Raw genomic sequence first — 19,552 nt, 5'->3', positions numbered from 1 at the left:
TGGTACTTTTGGCAGTATGGACAGGTGCCAAGTCCTGCTGGAGAATGACATTTCCATCTCCAAAAAGCTTGTCGGCAGAGGGAAGCATGAAGTGCTCTAAAATTTCCTGGTAGACAGCTGTGCTGACTTTGGTCTTGACACAATGGACCTACACCAGCAGATGACATGGCTCCCCAAACCATCACTGATTGTGGAAACTTCACACTAGACCTCAAGCAGCTTGGATTGTGTGCCTCTCCACTCTTCCTCCAGACTCTGGGACCTTGATTTCCAAATGAATTTACTTTGTATTACTTAGTGTGTCAATGACTGCCTTCTGGACATCTCTCAAGTCAGCAGTCTTGCCCATGACTGTAGAGCCTACTGAAACAGACTAATGGACCTTTTTAAACTCTTAGGAAGCCTTTCCAGGTGTTTTTTGTTAACTATTTTAACTTACTGAGATAATGACTTTTATGTTTTCGTTGGCTGTAAGCTATAATCATCAACATTAACAGAAATAAACACTTGAAATAGATCACTATATTTGTAATGACTCTATATAATATATGAGTTTCACTTTTCGTATTGAAGAACTGAAATAAATAAACTTTTTGATGATATTCTAATTTAGTGAGATGCACCTGTAGCATTGGTCTTCTTGTATTGGCTAGAGGGAACTTATAGGCACCAGGGTCCGTGTGCGACTGCAACCCCTGCATCTATTATAGTTACGTTCCTGATGGTGCTACATACATAACAATGAATAAATATCATAAAATAACTATATTTCACTTGTTCACTTAATACAAGTATTTCTGTTTTCCCCCTTAGATATTTGGCATATGTCTTGCTCAGAATTTGGTAAGCGACATTGAAGCTGTCAGAGCCAGTTGGTAAAGCTATTCCTCTAGAGACCAAGCTGCGTAGAAGACACTGGAAGCAGATACTCAGCCTGGCAGCTCGATACTGCTGTTCAGGGCCAAGAATCTTCACATCCCATTTTTGAGCGGTGTAGGAGGGTTCCTCGGCGGCTTTCTTCATAACTAATGGCACAAGCTAATCGCTCGGATCTTTTCCATGCAACAAAGCATTAGATCTTTTACAGAGAAGTGATTGTGGACACAGACAATCCTGGAGCTTTTATTGTGTTTTTTGATTGCATGTGATAAGGTCTACAGAATACTTGTGAAAAGAACATTATCTCACCATCGTGCAGCACACAATGAACGCACACTATTGGCAGATTATATAATTTCTTTATTGATAGCACAACAGTCAGACGTGTGATTGGCCCGGTATGTTTCACATGATAACACGGTCTTGTATATACTACAGTACATCAGATGTCAGCCAACGATATGTTATTTCTCATATTCCAGTCTACGGCCCCAGTCTCGCTGAGTGAGAATACAGTTTCATGATATCACGGATGGCGGCTAATATACACCCCATTAGGTCAGAGGGTCCTCTCACACCACTTGTTTGTGCTTTTGATGGTGTTTTATGCAGTGTAACAATTCACCATTGGTAAGACGCGGCGATGTGCTTCTGTGATCATTGTGCCGGTCCTACGACTTTCACTCACACCCACACAAAGCACTAAATTGGAAGTGTAGTCGTCAGGATGAAAGAAATATTTGGCAAAACACACATCACTGGTTGATAAGTTATTCATGTTGGGGGTATTGGACTCACTTGAGGTCGGCGGTGTAATGTTTGACAGAAAATAAAACGGAAACCATTGAACTCATTATCTCAGCGATAATCTGCAGTCTCCAAAGACCTTTGATGCTAATATCTGACATATCAAATGTATTGCCCCGTGAATCAGTATCCTACTGCGAAAGCAGAAAAGATCAACTACATTTTTATAGGAAACTTAAAAAAGACTTTTTAACTTTCGGTTGCTTAGCAACAGTGAAACCTCCCGTTTCAGTGACTACTGCTGTTCTGCTGGTATAGTGTAAATCTGAATTTAAACCCTGTGCAGCTGACTTACTGGAACAGCGATTACAAGGAGAAAATGAATTTATATTCTCTCTGCAGTAGCTCATTTCCAGTCATCGGGGTGATGCAGGGAGCGGTTACAGTCACCGCTCCCTATGCTGTGAGCACATGGTAATCGCTCCATAGTGCTGTGATTGACAGCCTGCTCTTCAGTATGTGTGCGGAGCAGGCTGTCAATCAATGTGCTTACAGCCGCACTCACTGTGTAGCTAGTGGTGACTCTAACAGCTCCCTGTACTGCCACCATAATTAGAAATGAGCAGCTTCATTTTCTTTTTGTAGTCGCTGTAGTAGGATTTAACACTATATCTGCAGGTAAATAGCGTTTCTGGACAAGTTCACTTTCACTACTCAAATTCCATAGATAATAATGTCACAAAACATTTACTTGTGATGCAATTATAGCAGTCGAGGGCTTTCTGGGACCGGTCTAGTATTCACAGCGTCCACAGCAAAGCAGCAGATATCACGAAAACTGGATGTCTAATTATTGCCAGACAACAGAGATGATCAATTCGATTTGTGCTGCCCTGGTGTGACGTCCAGTCCTTTTCCCTATGGCGGAAAGTTTTCACATTGGCACCTTTTGCTCAGCATCCTGGGAACCTCTGGCTACTTAGTAGGCCCCACAATGTCATAACATCGCACAAGGCTTAGTCTTTAAGAAGCACCAGAGGCATCAAAGCTGCCGGGCACAGAAGTAAAGATCAATGGACGCAGGATCAGGACAGCGTGAATTACATTGCTCATCCTAACTAGGTAACCTCTAGATTTACTCATTAAAATGTAGTGGATACTCGGCAAACCTTTTCAGTTTTACCCATCGTGATTTAAAGGGAATGTGTGAAGACTGGTTTGCCTTTTTATTATTTTTCTGTTCACGAGTGTGGGTGTGTTTTAAAGAATTTGGCGCTTAAAACGGCAACATTTGCCACAAGACAAAAAAGAAAAGTGACTTGAGACCTAAGATGTCCGGGTCCAATGTGTTCAAAACAGAAGATTGATTTTATACGCTACAAATAAATTTATACTCAATATAGCGCATGCATGTGAATAGGATCAAAATACTTGTTCACATGATGTGGCAATGATTAGGCACGTGGAAGATTTTTAAGTCCATAAATCCAGTCTATGGCAGATTTTGAATAGAAAAGCTGCAGATTGCACCACGATAAAGGGTTATTCTCATCTGTGCCTTTCATCCAGGAGACAGAAACAATTGCCCTGTGCTATGCTGTTTGTGTAATTCCCATAGGAATCTATAAGGGTTACACCAACAGTGCAGCTCGTTTTTCTATGCTACTCCCAAACCCCCATTTTTTTCTATGGGAGTTACACAAACAGTGCGTTCCGCTGTTTTCTAGACCCCACCTCTTGTCGCAAGGACCTTGAAGAAGTTATTCCCGTCTCCGCCCATGAAAGGCTGAAATGGGAATAACCCTTTAAACTTGAACCTGCATAAAACATATTTTAGTTTACATAATTATAACTTATTAATCATCATTCTTTCGTATTCCTGTTTCAGTGGGAAAAACATTTTGTCGATATGTTTCCTCATGGGCTGAATAAATTAAAGTGACCTATTAGCACAGTCCTAAAATATTTATAGATGTTGTACAAGTTTAGAAAAACGTGGTTTCTATTTTCTTTCAAAAACTCTTGTCCATGTGGTGTTACACAGCGTGGCACTATTTTTGGAAGAAAGCGGCCATGTTTTTCCAATCATAGCCAAGCCATTTAATTTCCCTGATTTTTGACAAGAAGCTCGACCCAAAGAGAGGATGTTCTATTCTGACCTAAAATAATCACACATTGGTGTAAAGTTATGAAACTTTCTAAAATAAAAAATATCTTTATGGCCGATAGGAGCCAATCACAGCACAGCATTCATTTTTAAGAGCAGAGTATGAAATGAAAGATGTGCTGTGATTGGTTGCTATATTCTCTTTTAGAGAGTTTCATAAATAATTCTTAATTTGGGGCTGACACAAGTCATACAAGTTCTATGCCTGACTAAAAACCAAGAGGAAGACTGTTTATTTTGTCACTCAATCTTTTTTTTATATTTTCCAAGATTATAGTAGAGAAATGAGATGCCTACAATGACTTTCATGTGAAAAAATAACACTGCTTTATTTAAAGTGCATCGTAATGAAAATCAATGTGAATACCAATTACAGGAAGAACATTTCGCAATTTATGTTCTGTACATTTAGGAAATCATATAAATACTCTCTAACCATTAAAGGGAATCTGTCGCCTCAAATTTACACTTCAAACGAACCACATAGCCTTGTAAGAAATGGAGCAACTATAAAAAAACGTTCCTTTTGTTTTTAAATCTGTTCCTTCGTTGCTGCTAAAAAACAACTTTATTGTAATATGCAAATGAAGGTGCTCATTGCACCATTGGCATGGCGAAAAATTCTCAATGGCACTGCTCTACCCACTTGTTTATTCTATGGTCACTCCTTCTATGTTGATTGGCAGTGCTGGGATGTCCAGAGCCAGTGCTGTCTAAAGATAAACCTCTGTTATGTGATCATTTATATTACAAATCTCTCTCTCCTCGTTGATGACATCGCTCAGGTATAGCTTACGAAGCAATGTCAGCTGCGAGGAGAGAGTGATTTCTGTGCTCGCTCCTGCACTGAAGTGATAGCAGAGGAAAAAAGCAATGTCAGCTAGGAGGAGAGAGTGATTTCTGTGCTTGCTCCTGCTCTAAAGTGATAGTAGAGAAGAAAAGCAATGTCAGCTGCGAGGAAAAGGTGATTTCTGTGCTTGCTCGTGCTCTGAAGGGATAGTAGAGAAGAAAAGCAATGTCAGCTGCGAGGAGAGAGTGATTCCTGTGCTCGCTCCTGCTCTAAAGTGATAGTAGAGGAGAAAAGTAGTCAGCTGCGAGGAGAAGGTGATTTCTGTGCTTGCTCCTGCTCTAAAGTGATAGTAGAGAAGAAAAGCAATGTCAGCTGCGAGGAGAAGGTGATTCCTGTGCTCGCTCCTGCTCTAAAGTGATAGCAGAGAAGAAAAGCAATGTCAGAAGCAATGAGAGAGTGATTTCTGTGTTTTCTCGTGTACAGGGACTGATATCACATAATGGAAATTCATCTTCAGACAGCTGTCAATTAACATAGGAGTGGCAGTAATCTAAATAGCTGGGTGGGATGGTGCATTGGGGCATTTAGCCATGCCAAGGGTGCATGAAGCATCTTCATTTAAATATCACAATAAAGTAGTTTTTGGGTGCAATGGAGGAACAGGTGTATAAACAAAAATAATTTTTTTTATTATTGCTCCATCTGCTACGAGGCTAGGTGCTTAGTTTGAAGTGTAAATTTGGGGTGACAGATTGTCTTAAAGCTTAATGGCAGTGGAAGGAAATGGGGGAAAAGTGTCTCTTATGCTTATGAACATTTTCTGTACCCACAGCTGAGCAGATTTGGCATAGAATATTTAATATTTGATACCGAGGGCATAGAAGAAGGGTGTGCAGCTGCTATGGGGCCCTTGGAAAGAGGGGCTCAGCCCTTGTTGGTTCTTTCTCTGCTGTTAGGAGGTCCTAGGGGAACTGTATTGTAAGTGGCAAAGTCGATACATGGGCAATTAAATATAAGGTCCACCTTCTCTGGCCTTGGTGTCAAAATCCTACAATATAATGGGAGTCCCCTTGACTAAGGTGCATGAACAGGACACATAAAACGAGAAGCGAAGGATACCCTTGAATAAATGATGGCTACTCAAGAACCATTGACCTAGTTCTAAGTGAAAGATGTGCTCGGTTTCAGGTCTACCAGTGTTTTTTCTCTGTTTTATACAGTTATCTAACCTGTACAGTTATTTATCACTTCTTGATCCTATTGTGAGTCATTCTGAATGTTCTCACTTCTTTGAGGGCGATGGATGTTTTCTACCACTTTGACACAATGAAAGTACAATTGTACAGTTTTTAAAGGACCAGGCAATCAGTGCAGCCTGGGATTGTTAATAGTTGTAATTAAATATACAATAAAGACAAGATGTAGTGTGTACTGAGTTGTATTATTTGTTCGCATGTTGCAAGCTTCATTACAGTGTAGATAAATGTCTTAGTTCTTCCATGTGTTTTTCTTGCAGGACCATTAACTTCACAGCAGCTGCTCCACTGCTGATGACAGGTGCTGTATTTCGTGTCCTGAAGACAGAAAAGCAGATTTGTAATATGGACACACACTTTAATGCATATCCTTTCACTTTCTGAGTTGCCATGTTCTGGTTTAGGTTAGGATCAGTCATGTTTTATATCCATATTAATCCATGATCTGAATAATCAGACCTCTGAATCATTTCCTGTGCTGTATTCCACAGAAGATAGAGGTTTTAGGACAACAACAGAGTGGCAGATACCATAGCCAGCTGAAGCACTCTATTTAAAGGGGTTGCCGGACTTAGAAATAATTTTTTAACAAAGCACGGATGATTTTAAACCATGGAGGCATACTCATCTACCAGCAGCCCTGTGGATCCAACACAGACCCCTCCGGAGGTCTGCGCCAGTTCTGGAAGTGATGTATGTTCAGTTCAGAAGTCCTGGTGTAACCTGTGATTGGCTGCAGCGGTTAGTTGACCAGAAGTGTTTGCCATCAGAGAAACATCGGGGGCATGTTCTTCCAATCACCTGACCGCTACAGCAGCATAAATAGCAAAGGAAAGTCAATATGCCTCCATTTATTATTTTAAAACAATCCATGCGTACAAAAAAAATATTTCAGTGTTGGACAACCCATTTCTTTGTAATCAGATCTTTTTGTTTCTATCGTTTTCATGGGAAGAAGCTGCATGCTTCACTATTCTTCTTGTTAAATCTGACAGATTTTGCAAAATAGTCGTCAATGCAAATGAGAATATAGCATTAGTTTTATGTGGCAAGACATATTGTAGTAGTGCTAGTATATGCTACAGTGTATAATTAATTATTTATATACAGTACAGACCAAAAGTTTGGACACACCCTCTCATTTAAAGATTTTTCTGTATTTTCATGACTATGAAAATTGTACATTCACACTGAAGGCATCAAAACTATGAATTAACACATGTGGAATTATATACTTAACAAAAAAGTGTGAAACAACTGAAAATGTGTCTTATATTCTAGGTTCTTCAAAGTAGCCACCTTTTGCTTTGATGACTGCTTTGCACACTCTTGGCATTCTCTTGATGAGCTTCAAGAGGTAGTCACCGGAAATAGTCTTCCAACAATCTTGAAGGAGTTCCCAGAGATGCTTAGCACTTGTTGGCCCTTTTGCCTTCACTCTGCGGTCCAGCTCACCCCAAACCATCTCGATTGGGTTCAGGTCTGATGACTGTGGAGGCCAGGTCATCTGGCGTGGCACCCCATCACTCTCGTTCTTGGTCAAATAGCCCTTACACAGCCTGGAGGTGTGTTTGGGGTCATTATCCTGTTGAAAAATAAATGATGGTCCAACTAAACGCAAACCGGATGGAATAGCATGACGCTGCAAGATGCTGTGGTAGCCATGCTGGTTCAGTATGCCTTCAATTTTGAATAAATCCCCAACAGTGTCACCAGCAAAGCACCCCCACACCATCACACCTCCTCCTCCATGCTTCACGGTGGGAACCAGGCATGTAGAGTCCATCAGTTCACCTTTTCTGCGTCGCACAAAAACATGGTGGTTGGAACCAAAGATCTAAAATTTGGACTCCTCAGACCAAAACACAGATTTCCACTGGTCTAATATCCATTCCTTGTGTTCTTTAGCCCAAACAAGTCTCTTCTGCTTGTTGCCTGTCCTTAGCAGTGGTTTCCTAGCACCTATTTTACCATGAAGGCCTGCTGCACAAAGTCTCCTCTTAACAGTTGTTGTAGAGATGTGTCTGCTGCTAGAACTCTGTGTGGCATTGACCTGGTCTCTAATCTGAGCTGCTGTTAACCTGCGATTTCTGAGGCTGGTGACTCGGATAAACTTATCCTCAGAAGCAGAGGTGACTCTTGGTCTTCCTTTCCTGGGGCGGTCCTCATGTGAACCAGTTTCTTTGTAGCGCTTGATGGTTTTTGCAACTGCACTTGGGGACACTTTCAAATTTTTCCCAATTTTTTGCACTGACTGACCTTCATTTCTTAAAGTAATGATGGCCACTCGTTTTTCTTTACTTAGAATTTGTATTATGGCAAGAAAAAAGCAGCTAACAGTCTATTCAGTAGGACTATCAGCTGTGTATCTACCAGACTTCTGCACAACACAACTGATGGTCCCAACCCCGTTTATAAGGCAAGAAATCCCACTTATTAAACCTGACAGGGCACACCTGTGACGTGAAAACCATTTCCGGTGACTACCTTTTGAAGCTCATCAAGAGAATGCCAAGAGTGTGCAAAGCAGTCATCAAATGTGGCTACTTTGAAGAACCTAGAATATAAGACATATTTTCAGTTGTTTCACACTTTTTTGTTAAGTATATAATTCCACATGTGTTAATTCATAGTTTTGATGCCTTCAGTGTGAATGTACAATTTTCAAAGTCATGAAAATACAGAAAAATCTTTAAATGAGAAGGTGTGTCCAAACGTTTGGTCTGTACTGTATATGTAGCACCCTGAGGATTCGGCTGCTACAGGAGTATTGCACCTCAACCCAGAGGTGTGATATTCCACTCCCGGGCAAGGATGGAGTGTGGGACTGAGCTCGGTAGGCTGCATGCACTACATACATCCCATTTCCGAGGAACAGACCAACGGTACTCCCACTTAGAAATGTGCAGGTACGACCGAGTCTGTTCCTGGCTGGAGTGGGAGGGGGGGTGGAACATCCCATGTAGTGTAGGGGCAGATAGGGGGAGCAGCCTGGGTAAAGTTAGGAGCTCATTGGGTGCTGGTCACCTGAGCTCACACATAGAGGGATATATAAGGTGGGCACCAACTAGAATCAGGGTCAGATGCAGAGGATCAGATGCAGAGAGGATTAGCTGCAGAGAACAAGTTAGGAGAGGAGAGAAGAAAGACCAAGACCCAGAGTGAGAGAGGAGAAAAGAGAAAGACCCAGAGCACAGAAGAGAAGGGACCCAAGAACCCAAATCAGAGCACCGGGTGAGGAGTCAGCAAAAGGGTACCGGAACCCAAACTGGTGGGGGTAAAAACAATCCCCAGCCAGAGACCGGAGACCGTGGGCAGTGTCTGCCACGGTCACCCACCACATTCACCCCGAAGGCACACCACATGAAGGGTCAGGGAACCCAGGGCCAAGGGTGTCCCAACAGAAGGCCCGAGGGAGCTGGACCTAGGTGGATCACTGGTGGGGACGGCTGAAGAAAGGACAGAGGGAGAGCTCAGGGCCACGCTCCGGACTTGTTTGGGGGTTGGCTGGATCCAGGACCTGGTGGACGCAGCACGGCTCGGGTGGTCACTAGCAGCTGGAGTGACCAGTACAACATCTGCAGTAAGTAAACACCCTTAACTGCACAACCCGACTCTGTCTTCACTGCTGTCTGCACTACACCACCACAACCCCCATCCTCTGCACCTGTCCCCTCTGAGGCTATACCCCTCCCGTTGGGGGTTATCTCACCAAGCTGCGCACCCACCATCAGCCTCAGCGGACCCTGCTGCAGCGGCGGCCACAGTGACCGCATCACAACGGGTGGCGTAGTCGACACAAAAGAACTCTTAATAACATCTGTAGGACTGCCACATAACACTGAGCTTGACGCCCTGGGCACGGGACCGGGTCACAGCCGCTCGGAGACTACAACCCCCCATCTGATCCGGTGCCGGGTATTCCCCTCAAAAAGGAATATGTCCCAGGGGGCGCGTCATATATATATATATATATATATATATATATATATATATATATATATATATATATACACACACACACAGTGGCTTGCAAAAGTATTCACCCCCTTGGATTTTTATGTATTTTGTTACATTACAACCTTTGTTAAATATTTTTGTAATCTGATTTGCGTGTGATGCATCAGCACTAAATAGTCTAAGTTGGTGAAGTGAAGTGAGAAAAATATATGGGATCAGATAACTAAAAATTGACATGTGTATATGTAGTAGTCACCCGTCTTGCAATGAAGCCCCTAAAAATTCTGGCGCAAGCAATTATCTTCATAAGTCACATTCTTAGTGAAAGAAAGTCCACCTATTTGCAATCTAAGTGTCACATGGTCTGTCAGTATATTCACACCTTTTCTGAAAGGCCACAGAGGCTGCAATACCATTCAGCAAGAGGCACCACTAACCAAACAACACCATGAAGACCAAGGAGATCTCCCAACAAGTCAGGACAAAGTTGTTGAGAAGTACAAGTCAGGGTTGGGTTGGGTTAAAAACAAAAATCCCAAGCTCTGATGATCCCCTGGAGCACCATCAAATCCATTATCCTCAAATGGAAAGAACATGGTACCACAACAAACCTGACAAGAGAGGGACACCCACCAAAACTCTCAGCCCGGGCAAGGAGGGCATTAATCAGAGAGGCAGCACAGAGACCGAAGGTAACCCTGAAGGAGCTACAGAGTTCCCAAGCAGAGACTGGAGTATATTTCCATATGACCACAATAAGCCATACACTCCATAAAGGTGGCCTTTACGGAAAAATGGGCAGAAAAAAAGCCTTTAGTTACAAAAACTGTAAGGCTGATTTTGAGTTTGCCAAAGGACATGTGGGAGACTCCTCAAATGTATGGAGGAAGGTGCTGTGATCAAATGAGACCAAAATTGAACTTTTTGCCACCAAGGTAAACCTTGTGTCTGGCGCCAAACCAACACAGCTCATCACCCCACGAACACCATCCCCACAGTGAAACGTGTTGGCAGCATCATGCTGTGGGAATGCTTTTCGGCAGCAGGGACAGGGAAAATGGTCCAAGTCAAGGGGAAGATGGATGGTGCGAAATACAGGGATATTCTTGAGCAAAACCTGATTCATTCTGTCGGTGATTTGAGACTGGGACGGAAGTTCACCTTCCAAGAAGACAATGACCCAAAGCATACTGCTAAAGAAACACTCGAGTGGCTTAAGGGGAAACGTGTAAATGTTTTGGAGTGGCCTAGTCAAAGCCCAGACCTTAGTCCAATTGAGAATCTGTGGTCAGATTTGAAGATTGTTGTTCACCAGAGGAAACCATCTAACCTGAAGGAGCTGAAGCAGTTTTTCCTTGAGGAATGGGCAAAAATCCCAGTGGCAAGATGTGGAAAGCGCATAGAGACTTATCCAAAGCGACTTGCAGCTGTAATTGCTGCAAACGGAAGCTTCAAAAAGTACTGACTTTAGGGGGGTAAATAGTTACGCACACTGAAGTTTTCAGGAATTTTGTCCTATTTGATGTTTGCTTCACAAAAAAAAAGAAAACCAAATGTTCACAGTTGTAGGCATGTTCTTTACATGAACTGATGCTAACCCCCAAAAAAAACTATGAAATTCCAAGTTGTGAGGGTGGTGTGGGGTAAATACTTTCACAAGCCACTGCAAATGTATATACATATACAATTAGTGGATATAAAAAGTCTACACACCTCTGCTAAAATGCTAGTTTTTTGTAATTTATTTATTTTACTCACTTATATAGTACAGTGCTTTACAGACATCATCGTCTTGTAAAAAAAATATCAAGAAAATAATTTCAGAACTTTTTCCAACTTTAATGTCACCCATAATCTGTACAGATCCATTGAGAAACAAACTGAAATCTTTTCTGGTGGAAAAAGAAGAACAAAGAACTAAAATAATGTGGTTGCATAAATATACACACCCTTAAACTAATACTTTGCTCATGTACCCTTTGAATTTATGACAGCATTCAGTGTTTTGGGGAAGGAGTCTATCTGCATGGCACATCTAGAATTGGCAATTCTTGTGTTGCAGTAGCGCTCCACATGTCAGATTGTTAGGACATCTCCAGTACATCTCCAGCTCTCTTCATCGTCAACCCACAGATTTTCAATTGGCTTCAGGTCTGGGCTCTGGCTGGGCCATTCTAAAACTTTGATCTTTTTCTGTCTAAGCCATTCTTTTGTTGAATTAGAGGTATTCTTAGGGCTGTTGTTGTACTGAACAGTGAAGTTCCTCTTCATCTTCAGTTTTTTAAGAGAGGCCTGAAGGTTTTGATTGAAAATTGAATGATATTTGGAAGTATTCATAATTCCATCCTCCTTAACTAAATCTCCAGTTCCAGCTCGCGAAAAGCAGCCCCCAAACCATATTGCTGCCTCCAACATGCCTCACCGTGGGTATGGTGTTATTTTGGTGTCTGCGGCTACTAGCCTCAGTGAACTGAACCTAGAAGTTTCTTCAGCATGTTAGGTGCTGAAGAGGTTAATCAGCCATCTTGGGTCTAGCTCTTTGTGAATGACTGTAGAGCGGGAGAGAGGTCAATCACCATATCTCCACCTCAAGGGTGTGGCTGGGGAAGTGAGTTTGGAGAAGGAAGTCTCCAGACTGAGTGGAACTTCAGCTAAGGAGGAGCTGAATTGTGCTGCAAATCCCACATGCATATGGACTGTGCTATTGTTTATCTTTTGTTTTATTGCTATGCCAGCAAGGCTGTGTTTATTTTGTCGAACCTGCAGTGCTTTATGCTGTTGTAAATAAGCCTGCAGATGAAAACGTTCCTGTGTCTAATTCTGGAAGCAGCTGAGTGAGTCGTCTTACCACAGTTGTAGCGAGAGTGTGCGCAAGATTCCAGGAATCATAGAATCATAGAATGGTAGAGTTGGAAGGGACCTCCTGGGTCATCTGGTCCAACCCCCTGCTCAAAGCAGGATTCACTAGATCATCTCAGACAGATGTCTGTCCAGCCTCTGTTTGAAGACGTCCATTGAAGGGGAACTCACCACCTCTCGTGGCAGCCTGTTCCACTCATTAATCACCCTAACTGTCAAAAAGTTTTTTCTAATATCTAATCTGTGTCTCCTCGCATTTAGTTTCATCCCATTGCTTCTAGTCTTTCCTTGTGCAAATGAGAATAAAGATGATCCTTCTACAATGTGACAGCCCTTGACATATTTGTAGACAGCTATTAAGTCTCCTCTCAGTCTTCTTTTTTGCAAGCTAAACATTCCCAAATCCTGCAACCGTTCCTCATAGGACATGGTTTGCAGACCAGTCACCATTCTGGTCGCTCTTCTCTGAACTTGCTCCAGTTTGTCTATGTCTTTTTTAAAATGTGGTGCCCAAAACTGTACACAGTATTCCAGATGAGGTCTGACCAAAGAGGAGTAAAGACCGATAATGACTTCACGTGATCTAGACTGTATGCTTCTGTTAATACATCCCAGAATTGTATTTGCCTTTTTTGCTGCTGCATCACACTGTTGACTCATGTTCAGTCTATGATCTATTAGTATACCTAAGTCTTTTTCACATGTACTGTTGCTTAGCTCTATTCCTCCCATTCTGTATATGCTTTTTTCATTTTTATTGCCCAGATGTAGTACTTTGCATTTTTCCCTGTTAAAAACCATTCTGTTGGTTGCTGCCCACTGCTCCAGTTTATTTAGGTCTTTTTGAATCCTCTCTCTCTCTTCTCTAGTATTAGCTATCCCTCCTAGCTTTGTGTCATCAGCAAATTTAATCAGTTTACCCTCAATTCCTTCATCTAAATCATTGATAAAGATGTTGAACAATACAGGTCCCAGGACGGAGCCCTGTGGTACCCCACTTGAGACATTCATCCAGCTGGATGTGAAGCCATTTACAACCACCCTTTGAGTCCGATCACTAAGCCAGTTATGAATCCACCTAACAGTTGCCTGGTCCATTGCATACTTGGTCATTTTTTTCAATAAGGATGGTGTGACATACTTTGTCAAATGCTTTGCTGAAGTCAAGATATACTATATCTACAGCATTTCCCTGATCCACCCAGTCAGTGATTCTGTCATAGAAGGAAATTAAGTTAGTCTGACATGACTTTTAGTTACAAACCCCTGCTGACTCTGGTTAATCACTTCATTCTTATCCATGTACTTACATACATGTTGTTTAATAATTTGTTCAAAGATCTTTCCTGGTATAGAAGTCAGACTCACCGGCCTATAGTTCCCTGGGTCCACCTTCTTCCCCTTTTTGAAGATAGGAACAACATTTGCTCTTCTCCAGTCTTCTGGGACTTCTCCTGTTTTCCAGGAATTTTCAAAGATTATGGAGAGTGGTTCTAAAATTTCTTCTACGATCTCCTTCAGTACTCTGGGGTGTAATTCATCTGGACCTGGAGACTTGAACTCATTTATGTTAGCTAAATATTCCCTCACAATCTTTCTGTTTACAGATAACTTGGATTCCTCTATTCCTTTAAAAGGACAGTGAAGATCAGTTGATGTTACATTTTTTTTCTGAAAGAAAACAGATGCAAAATAGGAATTAAAAAGTTCGGCCTTCTCAACATCCTCTCTTACCATTTCTCCATTTTCATCCTGTAAAAATCCTATAGCATCTTTGACTTTTCTTTTACTTTTGACATACCCCCAAAATCCTTTTTTATTGCTTTTGACATCTCTTGCAAGCCTTAATTCATTGTCAGCTTTAGCTAACCTGATACGTGCCCTACAGGATCTGCAGACTGCATTATAATCTTCTTTAGATATGCCTCCCTCTTTCCATTTAATAAACATTTCTTTCTTTCTTTTTAGCATGTGTTTAAGTTCTGTGTTCATCCATCCTGGTTTCCTTAAATGCTTCCCATTCTTCCTACTTTTCGGGATTGTTAACGATTGTGCTTTGAGAATCTCATTTTTAAAAATTTCCCATCCTTCCTGGACATTTTTGTCCTTAAGGACATCCAGCCATTGGATCCCTCCTATTCTCTTTCTGAGTCTCTTAAAATCTGCCTTTCTAAAATCTAACCTTGAAGTTTGAGTCTTCACATGTCTTTCTCCTCTAGTTATCCAAAATTCTATAATAGCATGATCACTGCCTCCTAGGGTCCCAGTCACCTTTACCTCCTCAACCATTTCCTCCCTGTTTATAAGATTAGATCCAAAGTAGCAGATCCCCTTGTTTTCTCCCCTACCTTTTGGAAGATAAAGTTGTCAGCAAGAGAGGATAAGAATTTGCTTGACCTGTTAGTTTTACTTGAGAGAGATTCCCAACAAATGTCTGGATAGTTGAAATCTCCCATGACCACTACGTCATATTTTTTGGAGAACTTGGTCATTTGATACATAAAGAGTTCATCCATATCTTCAGCTTGCCCAGGTGGCTTGTAGTAAATGCCTATGAAGCGCCCCCTGGGCCTGTGCTGCTGCTGCTGTGCAGGGGGAATACCCGGAGCCGGATCGCTGGGGGTTGTAGTTCTCCGTGGCGGTGACCCGGTCCGTGCCCAGGGTGGTCAAACCAGTGGCAGTCTATTTGTATTGTAATAAGTGTCCGACTACGCCACCCGTGGATTGCGGTCAGTGGGGACCGCCGCTGCGCTGCCGACCGCTGAGGCTGATGTTGGTTGCGCAGCTGAGTATGGGATAACTCCCCACGGGAGGAGTATTGCCTCAGGGCAGCTAATGTTGATGATGGTGGTAGTGATGGTGTGAGTGTCCCAGTACTGATGGTGCTGGTGCGGCGATGAAACACAGAGACTTGTAATTGCAGTTTCCAAAGCTTTACTCACGGTTGTTATTCAGGTCAATGCTGCAGGCGATGACTGCCCAAGCCGTGCTGCGTCCACCAGGTGAGGGACTCGGTCAACTCCCAGGCAATTCCAGAGTGTGGTTCAGAGCTCCCCTCTCTTCCTTTCTACTGGCCGTCCCCACTAGTGACCCACCTTTGTCCAGCTTCCTCGGGCCTTCTGTTGGCGAAACCTCTCCCGGTTTCCCTGACCCTATGCGGTATGCCTTTCTGGTGGATGTAGTGAGGGGTCGCACCAAGATGTGGTCACAACCTCCGGTTTTGGCTGAGGATTAGTCGCCTCCACCAATTTGGGTTCCGGTACCCTATTCTGCCAACCCTTCACCCAGTATCTCCTCTGGGCATATGGGGTTCCTTCTGCCTTCGTGTCTCTGGGCCTTTCTCTGTGTTCCTTGCTTCCTTTCTCCTCTGTTCCAGTTCCTTTCTTACTTTCCTTTCTGTTCCTCCTCCTCTCTCTCTCTGCTGCTTCTGGCCTCCACTCCAGGCCTGCCTCTGGAGCTGGGCCCAGACTGAGCCACAGCTCCCTGTCAGCCCTCTCTGGCTGAGCTCCTCTCCTCTTCTCCTCCTGCCTGAACTGAACCCTGATCTAAGATGGTGCCCACCTTATATACCTCCTTCTATGTGTGAGCCCAGGTGACTAGCAACCAATGGGCTCCTATCTATGCCCAGAAACCCACCCCTATCTGCTCCTACACCACTGGGTTTTCCTCCCCCTCCCCACTCCAGCCAGGAACAGAAGCTGTCGTGCCTGCACTCTGTCTAGTGGGAGCACTGTTGGTCTGTTCCTCGGAAATGGGGTGTGTGTGGTGCATGCAGCCTACTGAGCCCCGGTCCACACTCCATCCTTACCCGGGAGTGGAATATCACACCTCTGGTTCGAGGTGCAATACCCCTGTAGCAGCCGAGTCCTCGGGGTGCTACATTCCCCCCTGGTAAATCACAGCACGTCCTCGGGCTGGAAAAGAGCAAAGACAATTTAAAACATACAAATTTTTAAAGTGCACTCATATATAAGACATTAACTTTTCACTCATCCCTTTATGGGAGGTACTCTTCTCTTTTTAACGTTACTGGTATAAAACATTTTTCTAATACATTCTACTAATGCCACTGGAACTCTTTTTGCAAAACACCATATAAAACTTTTGGCATTACTATTTTAGCAGCATATTAAACTTTCCATTATAAGACATTTTCAAATAAAACATTTTCAAAACATATTCTTGAGCTCTGGCCGCTGTGCAACCTGCGACCAGGTAAAAGTGCAACAGTCCATTTTAATCCGCCTTGAGGTAGACGTTGCGGTTCTTGTATAAAACCAGTAGGGGGCGCTTTAAGAAGCGCAACTATATACAAGGGATGGCCGCTCTCAGTCCTCGGCCAGTGGGGATAGGGGAATGGCTGTTCACAGTCCTCAGCCTGGTTAGGGATTAGGGGCACACAGGTAACAGTTCACACAATCAACAATTTCACGACAGTTCTTGTACCCCGACGGGTAACTATATACAGTTCCACTTTACCATTCACTGGTAACGGTGTCCTCCTGATGCTCCTTCCTCATAGTCTTCAGACCCGTCCGGGCCCTCTTGGCACTCGGCCTTGCGACCAGGCCATTGGTCGCTTGTTGGTCGCGCCCAGGGGTGGCACAGCCAAGGTAGGGGGCGCTGGTGAGGCAGCGGCGCCCGGGTGTGCTAGGTCTTGCGTCCTGGCCCGTGACGTCTCACGCTGTACGGCGCCAGGGTTCAGAGGGCACAACGCGGGGCGGGGCGTGACGATGGTGCTTGCTGCCTGAGGCCTAGCTGGTGGCGGTGGAGGCGTGGTGTCAGGTACGGTCCCCGGGGCTTCGGGTCCCGCAACGCAGGGTGAGGGCAGGCTGGTGTTCCCCGGGCTTGGGGTGGTGGCGTCCCCATTACCTGCCTCGGTCTCCGTGGCCTCCTCCGCGGCGTCATCTGCAGCTGCCGGTCCCTCTTCTCCGCGCCCAGTGGTAAGCGCGCTGCCCGGTTCCGGCGGAGTCCTCTGCTGGTCACCTCCGTGCTGCTGGGCCATCTCCTCTCTCCACCCGGCAAACACATCCCGCTGCGCCCGGACCATTCTCCTGTTCAGATCTTCCAGCGCTGCGCGCGCACGGTCCGGGTTTCTAGGCAGCTGGGCCAGCAGTTCCGTCAGGCTGCAGGGTGGTTCAGCTTGCAGCAGACTGCGGGCCAGGGTGTTGGTGGAGTTTTCTGCTCCCTCCATCTCCGGGTGCAGCAGGTCCAGACTGATCCACAGCGCGCCCTGCCCCACAGTTTTCTTTCCTATCCGCCCCCATGGGGTTTGGTCTTGGGGGCATCTGCTGACAATCACCTTCAGGGGCAGCCCCCCCACGTTGATGGACATCTCCATTGCTGCATTCATGGCTGGTGGGGGCGGGCTCCTTCTTTGGCGCCACTCTGGGACCTGGCCCACGATGGGAGGTGGCTTCTTGTTGTCCTTTGGTGCGCACATAATGGCGTCCGCTCTGCCAGGGCGGGAAAAACGGATGAAGATGGCGGGAAACAGTCCAAGATGGCGTCCGATGGCGGGAATCGGCTCCGGATGGTGGGAAACGACTCCGGACGGCAGGAAACTTCTTTTTAAGGTACATGTGCAATTTTCTTCAGGCACGCAATACCCGTTTGTGGCGGGTTGGTAATGATCCTGCCGACTACGCCAAAGTTGAAGCGCCCCCTGGGCCTGTGCTGCTGCTGCTGTGCAGGGGGAATACCCGGAGCCGGATCGCTGGGGGTTGTAGTTCTCCGTGGCGGTGACCCAGTCCGTGCCCAGGGTGGTCAAACCAGTGGCAGTCTATTTGTATTGTAATAAGTGTCCGACTACGCCACCCGTGGATTGCGGTCAGTGGGGACCGCCGCTGCGCTGCCGACCGCTGAGGCTGATGTTGGTTGCGCAGCTGAGTATGGGATAACTCCCCACGGGAGGAGTATTGCCTCAGGGCAGCTAATGTTGATGATGGTGGTAGTGATGGTGTGAGTGTCCCAGTACTGATGGTGCTGGTGCGGCGATGAAACACAGAGACTTGTAATTGCAGTTTCCAAAGCTTTACTCACGGTTGTTATTCAGGTCAATGCTGCAGGCGATGACTGCCCAAGCCGTGCTGCGTCCACCAGGTGAGGGACTCGGTCAACTCCCAGGCAATTCCAGAGTGTGGTTCAGAGCTCCCCTCTCTTCCTTTCTACTGGCCGTCCCCACTAGTGACCCACCTTTGTCCAGCTTCCTCGGGCCTTCTGTTGGCGAAACCTCTCCCGGTTTCCCTGACCCAATGCGGTATGCCTTTCTGGTGGATGTAGTGAGGGGTCGCACCAAGATGTGGTCACAACCTCCGGTTTTGGCTGAGGATTAGTCGCCTCCACCAATTTGGGTTCCGGTACCCTATTCTGCCAACCCTTCACCCAGTATCTCCTCTGGGCATATGGGGTTCCTTCTGCCTTCGTGTCTCTGGGCCTTTCTCTGTGTTCCTTGCTTCCTTTCTCCTCTGTTCCAGTTCCTTTCTTACTTTCCTTTCTGTTCCTCCTCCTCTCTCTCTCTGCTGCTTCTGGCCTCCACTCCAGGCCTGCCTCTGGAGCTGGGCCCAGACTGAGCCACAGCTCCCTGTCAGCCCTATCTGGCTGAGCTCCTCTCCTCTTCTCCTCCTGCCTGAACTGAACCCTGATCTAAGATGGTGCCCACCTTATATACCTCCTTCTATGTGTGAGCCCAGGTGACTAGCAACCAATGGGCTCCTATCTATGCCCAGAAACCCACCCCTATCTGCTCCTACACCACTGGGTTTTCCTCCCCCTCCCCACTCCAGCCAGGAACAGAAGCTGTCGTGCCTGCACTCTGTCTAGTGGGAGCACTGTTGGTCTGTTCCTCGGAAATGGGGTGTGTGTGGTGCATGCAGCCTACTGAGCCCCGGTCCA

The 19,552-nt window shown here is 45.0% G+C and overlaps 1 protein-coding gene across 1 annotated transcript in view; it reads left to right on the top strand.

Moving 5' to 3' along the window:
- Positions 1 to 6,014, top strand: part of LOC141153624 (tetraspanin-5) — a 211,342-nt gene extending 205,328 nt beyond the window's left edge. The window contains exon 8 of the mRNA XM_073638591.1: positions 814 to 6,014. Coding sequence (XP_073494692.1) covers positions 814 to 879 — 66 coding nt within the window. The 3' untranslated portion in view covers positions 880 to 6,014. The remainder of the gene's footprint in view (positions 1 to 813) is intronic.
- The last annotated feature ends 13,538 nt before the right edge of the window (positions 6,015 to 19,552 follow it).

The sequence above is a fragment of the Phyllobates terribilis genome, unplaced genomic scaffold (assembly GCF_046119375.1).
Source record: "Phyllobates terribilis strain yellow unplaced genomic scaffold, ASM4611937v1 Scaffold_1__5_contigs__length_1240528914, whole genome shotgun sequence".
In the NCBI taxonomy this organism is placed as follows: domain Eukaryota; kingdom Metazoa; phylum Chordata; class Amphibia; order Anura; family Dendrobatidae; genus Phyllobates; species Phyllobates terribilis.
The sequence above is the reverse complement of the archived record's forward strand: the minus strand, read 5'-3'. Positions and strand labels throughout refer to the sequence as shown.